Source organism: Sphaeroforma arctica (assembly GCF_001186125.1).
Source record: "Sphaeroforma arctica JP610 unplaced genomic scaffold supercont1.657, whole genome shotgun sequence".
NCBI lineage: Eukaryota > Ichthyosporea > Ichthyophonida > Sphaeroforma > Sphaeroforma arctica.
In genome coordinates this window covers 27,179-34,486 of record NW_014039901.1, presented here as the reverse complement: position 1 = coordinate 34,486, position 7,308 = coordinate 27,179, and the positions used below count along the sequence as shown (strand labels likewise).

The 7,308-nt window shown below is 41.5% G+C and overlaps 1 protein-coding gene across 1 annotated transcript; it reads right to left on the bottom strand.

The window, feature by feature from the left end:
* Window positions 1-31: 31 nt before the first annotated feature.
* On the bottom strand, window positions 32-1,581 carry SARC_07878 (hypothetical protein; the record flags this gene model as incomplete). The annotated part of the gene is made up of 3 exons (XM_014298166.1): window positions 1,338-1,581; window positions 701-808; window positions 32-243 (listed from the first exon to the last, which is right to left on the bottom strand). Exons 1-3 carry the CDS (start codon window positions 1,396-1,398, stop codon window positions 32-34), a joined length of 381 nt encoding a protein of 126 aa, XP_014153641.1. The 5' UTR covers window positions 1,399-1,581.
* Window positions 1,582-7,308: the final 5,727 nt, after the last annotated feature.

The following is a 7,308-nucleotide window of genomic DNA, read 5'->3' as shown; positions in this document are numbered from 1 at the left end:
TATAACGAACACACAGAAGTCACGTCTGAGCTCACCTTAACACCTTGGCAGCTATCAGCAGAATCGCCATATGGCCATCATGCCCACATGCATGCATAACCCCTTCGTTAACTGAGGCAAAGTCCAACCCCGTTTCTTCCAGCAGTGGTAATCCGTCCATATCTGCACGCAGAGCTATACAGGGGCTATCGGAGTCGTCTGCGCCTCCTTTGAGTAATCCCACAACTCCGGTGATTCCAATTTCTGAGTGTTTTGAGTAGGTTTCTGAGTGAGATAAAATCACGCTTGCATCTATCGGCGCATATTTGAAGGCAATTGTTAACGGGTGATTAATAATTATACATGGCAAACTTTTCAGAGGTATAATCGATCTATATAGCAACACTTCTTCACACAGCAGACAAACCCCCCGGCTTGAACATCTCACTAACACGCTTATGCTATGGGCAATCGTGCAAAGGAACCAGGGCGGAAATTTCAGTCATTAATTATGGTGCATGCGCTGAGGAAGGTAAAACAGACTATATTAAGATTGACGATACAATTCTTCAAGGGCGGAACAAGAACTGTTTGATATATACACATGGATGTATGCTTAAACATGTGCAACCACATTTTCATGTACGCATATGCATAAGCATGTGTAACGGCACATACATTCCGGTGCTACTACTTGCTTGATGTTGTCGCAATAACATACCAGTTGATACCTCCATTCCCAGATCTGTCAGATATTTTGCAACATATGCGGCTGTTTCGAACTCTTTGTAGCCCATTTCAGGATGTTTGTGGAAATGGCGGCGAACATCTGCGATATAATTGGAGACAACTTGGTCAATTACGTTGCCTCTATGTATAATACATATTAACCGAGTGGTTATACTCGCATTATATTAAACAACTATACAGGTACAGGTACAGGTACAAAGTACAATCATGAACATGCCATATACATTGACACATTTCAACCGACGCCGACCCCTAGACTTGAATATTGTCGTGTCGAACGCTGCAGAACGCTGCAGAAGCTCCAGCTAGAATTTTGCGATTGCTACTGTTGGGTAAATAGGTGGTACCCAGTACTAACGGGACACGCCTCACTGATTCAGGACACGATCTAATACTAGAGCGAACAATCGAATACACGCGCGAGTAATCGAAGCAAGCACGCAAGCGACATAAGATATATAATTGAACACGTGTACGTCAACAAAGCAATTTGACGAAAGGTATGCAAGCTAGCATACGTGTGTCAGAGAGGCAAATACGCATAAGTTGTACCCACTACAGGGATTTCTTCAAAGCCACAGGTAGACTTTCAGACGATGTCGACGTACCTATAAGTTCTTGCCGAAGCTTCGCCACCTCAGGGTGGATGTTACGCAGTGGTTCTGCCATAGTATAACGTTACAATAACTGTTATTTATTTTAACTGTTACTGTATTGTTGTAATAAAAATACTTGGGGCCTGGAACTCGTCAAATACGTAACACACTTGCACACAGTGGAGTGCAGACTGCAGTCTCTGCAGACTCGAGACTTAGTATTAGTCAGTTAGTTATGACTTGAGGGGGGTGGGTTTTAAACGGGATCAGAAATTTCTGGGTTTGCACGTTCAGAATCAGAAATTTATATTTAACCCAATTGGGAGACCAGAGAATATTCATTTCAAAAAAATATAAACTTTTTCTAATCAAGGACAAAATTTCGAGAACAAAAATTGTTCTTGGGAAATGGAATCAGAATCAGAAGTCCTTATTCAGAAGCTTTTACGGGAACTGCGATTTCAAGTCCATAAACGTACTTTCAAACTTGTGGCATTTTTTTCAGTAATTGATACTGATTGGTGAATAATTGGAAACCCAATACATGGTGTCTTTAATGATGAGTCACTTCTATCAGAATTCTCTGAAATGTACGGGAACAAATTGCACCCAAAATTGCCGGCAGACCCAAATTTTCAAAAGTTCACATTACGTCACCCTGCACCAAAATTGTATTTTAAAATACTTTCTGTTCTTTCTGATTCTGATTCTGATTTTTTTGTTTTTTTAAAGACACCCTCTGAGACAAGTGACAAGTCACACAAGTCAGTGTCACAAGTGAGAGCAGGATTCCCGATTCATTTGTTCACTTTTCAGAAGCCCACCATAGATATGCCCACCTTTTAGACCCACCATAACTATAGCAACCGTCACTTTTCACTGTTTTCAGAACTCCTCACGTCCCTGATCAGTCAAGTGATCTGAGGGATTGTTGACGGCTGGGCCAATAGATTGAACAGAGTGAGGAACTAATGAGGATACTTCAATCAAAGTCGGGTTCATGACGAACTGACGACTCGTCATATTTTGATGCGAGCTGAGCGGTTGTTTTTTTCTTCTACATAGTATAAGATCCCTGACATCCTGATCCCGATTTGATCGTGGCCGGCAATCCCAAGATTCCACAAATCCTTGGCCAAACCCAGAAAGGCCTGAGTCCAAAAATCCTGACTAGAAACCCTAAACCCTTCCCAAAGATTTAGACCAGATTTCTCAGTAGTATCCTTTATTGATTTTTAGTCTTAGCAATCCTCCTCTATCCTTTTTCAATCCTCTGTGTTAAAGCCTGAGGATTGCAAGCTACTATACTACCCTATTTATACAATTTCCGATAGACCCGTAGCGGTCTAAAGCTCTACAACTAAGCCTATATGTCTACGTAATGTCTACGAACTTTAACTTAAAGATTGTAGTCTCTTCGCACGGTAGTCAGCATCAGCGGTAAAGTTACGGATCGCATTGATACGTGACTTGAAACTATTACAAGTGCTTGCGGTCCCAGTCCATTTCATCTTCACTAATGCTGGATCTAAAGTTCTCTAATCCTTAGGGCAGAGTTTCTGCAATGTAGTGAAGAACTTCTGGCAATCCCCAAACCAATCGGCCCCTTGCTTGGTCTTAACATATCTGGCAAGATCGTCAAAGACCTCATTGAACCATTCAGATAAAGTTCATGAGCTCCTTCAATGTAACAAGTGCGCGTATAGTTTTAGTTGTACCAGGAGAGCTGCCTACTGCAAGCTTAAGTTGGTCGCGATGCACACGGACGTTGGTACCACCTGGAGCACGAACATCTTAGTGGTCCCCATCGTAAGGCCCACGTGTGGCATACATGTCCTTATCAACCCATACTGTAGCCATCTTGTCGGAGATATTATCACGGCGCTTACAAACGACACCCCCTATCTCTAACGGTGAAGGATTAGTAGCGTGAACCTCAGCATTAGCGATGCATTTCTGTTGCACCTTCTGCAAGTTACTGCGGGCCATGTCGAGTATCTTGCATGATGTACCGTCCTCCTGGCGGAAGAGCATCTCGACGGGTGACAACTCCGATCCGCTGTGAACCGTTCGATTGTGGGCCAAGATAATCTCCCACAACTCCCTATTACTATTAAGTGAGGCCATCGACTTACTGAGCCAATCCTTTAGGGTTCTGTTGGCGCGTTAAATCTGACCATTAGCTTCGTGTCTCTCAACGGTGGTGTAATGAACGTGCACACCAATTCTACCCAAAAAAAAGCGATGAACTCAGCATTGTCAAATTCTTTCCCGCAATCGACTGTTATCTCATCAGGGATACCAAACGCCAGCGATATGTTTTTCGTCGCCTCTAGGTTTGCCAATGCGGACCGATCACTTAGCATCAGACCCCATAGCCATTTCGTAAACTTGTCCTGCGCGAGAAGGATCATACAAATGCCCGCTTTCTCATTACGGGATACATAGAAGACATCCATATGGATTCTTTCCATGAACCTCTCGGCTTCCTATCCTGCAGCGACACCAGTATGAGCTAGACACTTGTCATGACTGGCCAGCTATGTGTTGGTTGGTTACATCCTTGTTAAGCAAGGACATTCGTAGCCCTGGACTGAGTTAAATTTTAACTGAACCAGCTGAGAACACGCCCATTCCCATTCAGAGTTATATTCTAAAGCTAGATGCTGACCTGATACGTCCAGATATAACAAAGGACAAGGCACAGCGATGGTACGAGTTCTTGGTTCTGCACGTGTTCTGTAAGAACATAGGGAATAATGACCGTGAGAGCCTGTACACCGAGTTGCGATGTAAACACGCAACTGAGGCTCGAGACAATGGACATGGAACAAAGTTTTATCTATCCCGACTTACGTGGGAACAGTTTTATGTTACTTTATCTACCCTTTTCCCCGCACATCGATTAATATCGAAGGGAAAAGCGGCTGTTAAGAAGTTGCGGGAGCTCACCGATCACAGGTACGTATCCAGGCAGTCCTCAAACGAGAGACCCCAACATACACGTGGTCGCGACTCCACTCTATCCACGCGACCCAATAAATGGGCACAAAAATAAGTGTGGATATGAGATGTACCAATTAACCCCTAACGGTTATTGGAATGGCAGACATGCAACCACCTGTACACACTTTCTTAATAAGTGTGACAAGTGTGCGAAGACCAATGGCTATCACACTAAGTCTTGTGACCGAAAGCCCAACAAAAGGTTGGAGTGACGGTACTACCAGGTACACTCATTACACAGACAATATAACGACTCTTTAGATGAGCGTGTAATAATCCCTGTATATTGCAATGTAAATAAAATCCTTGCGTCGATTAATCCTGGTTCAGAAATATCATGTATATCCGATCGCTTTACATTAATGAGAGATATCGAAAGGAGAACACAAACAACTCACCTCATGTTAGCTGATGATAAAACTTCTAAGTGTGATACCATGGCCACAGATGTTAAAATCTCCCTGGCCGATGATAAGAGTATCACTACCCAAGCTATGATAGTTAATATGTCACAGAAGTATCACTTTAGGTATAACCGTAATTGGTCTACCAAATAACGTAGATCCATTAAAGAATCAGTCAGACGATAACTGTCTGAATACAGTCAAGGCATTAATACCTGACTTTGCAGACAAAATCATGGATCTAATTCTTGTTAATAAGAAAATAAAGATCACAGATTGGGCAAAATTACGTTTTGACGACGGGTATGTCAGCTTTGACTTAACCAAGGTAGACTTTACACAGTTAAAGTGTCCCTCAAGGAACTATGTATCCTGGAGACACGAGGCTGTGGTAAAAGAACAAGTTGAGAAATGACTAGCAGATGGAGTGATAGAAATTAACTATCAACAGACGCCAGCTAGCTTGGCACTGCTAGCTGTAGACCAACATAACTCTGACGGATCGTTTAAGAAAGTCGGAGTATGTTTAGATGTGAGTCCAATAAATAAATTATTGCCGACTCATAGCTTTCACCTACTTTGTATTAACGAGCTACTGCGAAGGATGGAAGGTGCTACAGTATTTACAACTATAGACTTTACACAAGGATACCATCAAATGCAGGTATATGAACCCCGCCGTAAATACTTTAGTTTTACGTGGAAAGGTAAACAATACAAGCTCAGAAGTGCACCTTTCGGATTACACTTTTTACAAGCATTTTTTCAATAAGTAATGGAAGAAATGTTTGCAGACATGCCTAACGTGCAAGTCTACATAGATGACATAGTCATCTTTTCTAAAACTAATGGCGAACACGCCGCATTAGTCAGACGAGTCATTAAGAGACTCATCGAGCAAAACTTCAAGATTAACGCGAAGAAATGTCACTTCGCCATGGGCGAAATACAGCTCTTATGCTACCAAATATCTGGGGAAGGTATTGAAATCGACCCCGGTAAAGTAGAACACCTGTTAGATTGGCGAACACCAACTACAGGAAGAGATGTTAACAGCATGTGTGGGTTTGTAAGCTTCTTTTCAGATGGAGTACTACACTTGGCTGATTACCTTAAACCTTTTGAACACTCAAGATATCATAAAGGCAAACTAGGAGACTTGTGGACTCGAGAGTGCGATGACGCATTTAAAGTGCTCAAACACGCAGCCCAACAAGCTCCAGTTGTACATGGACCAGTCAATGGCGTGAGTCGCATTATATGTGTATACGCTTCAGGATTGTCTTTCATTAATCCCTTTAAAAATAAGGTTTGAAAGACCTCGGGCTTGGACTTTATGTTATTAAACAGAGTCCTAGCTAGAGACTGACGCTACTTAACAGTGTCATTAGTAGATTGTATTTCTTATGCACAGACGTTAAATGCTATGTTGTCTTTGAACTGTTTAACGTTCAATTGGATAGAAAGTGGAATCTCTGATTCTTTGACCTTGTTAAAGAAGGTCTCAGAAAGGGTCCATTTGGTTGTTCCAATGGGACCTATACGACATATAATAGTATGTCTCCAGGGCGTCTTCTGGACGGCTCGGGTACCCTGATATAGGAAAGTGTCTACTTCCCTATCTAAATATATTGGCTCGCATTGAATCATGCGGATTAATTTATTGAGCCATGGATGTTTACTCCGTAATGGTCAACACAACGTGATGGTGGCTTTATGTTTATGTACATAATTTAATAACTGGGCAATTAACTGCCCATGGCGAATTAGCCCACGCATTATGTAGGAAGAGGTCTATTTGAAAGGTGTCTCCCATAGGATGATTTAAAGTCCTGTAATTCGATAGTTGTGCATTATGATGTGTAGCTAACATATCTATGGTATGTGGCCCATATCTTTTGAGCCAGTCCAAACCACCTGGGATTACACTTCCAGTCAGTGGCTAGTAACTCACGTACGGATTTATTCAAGTCCGGTTCGAAGCGTGATAACATATCCGGCAAATGGTTATGTATACCTGGCAGATGTTTTATATCAAAATGAAACTTTGATATTGTATCATGCCAGCGACTCAGTAATTGCGAGTCGAGTTTCATCTCTTTCATATATTGAAGAGATTTCTGATCTTAACGACTAGCTTAGACAAAAGAAAAAAAATGTTGTGGTAGTTAACTTACCTTTACGCTTAAGTAGTGTAAGTAATTAATACTTTTGCTATCTTTAAAATGTGTAAGATTCGGTCTAATGAAGGCGATACTAATGCCTTAAAGTAAATAAACGCGTAGGTAAATTCTATATCGTGTAAATACCGATATAAATAAACGAAATGAGACGTTTAATAAAGTTAGGTTTGCCTCGTGAAAATAGCAATACTCTGAGAGATTGTGAGGCTGAGACATTGCCTATATATAATCCTCTCAGTATTGTTTCCGCCGAAGAAATTTTATTTAGTGTTTCGTTGTCGCTCTATTCTGGGGCGAATCCTAGAGACTCACAAAATCCTATCTTTAGAAAAAATAAATAAAAAATAAATAATACTCTTGACGTCTTTAGCTATTGTCTTAACCAATAAC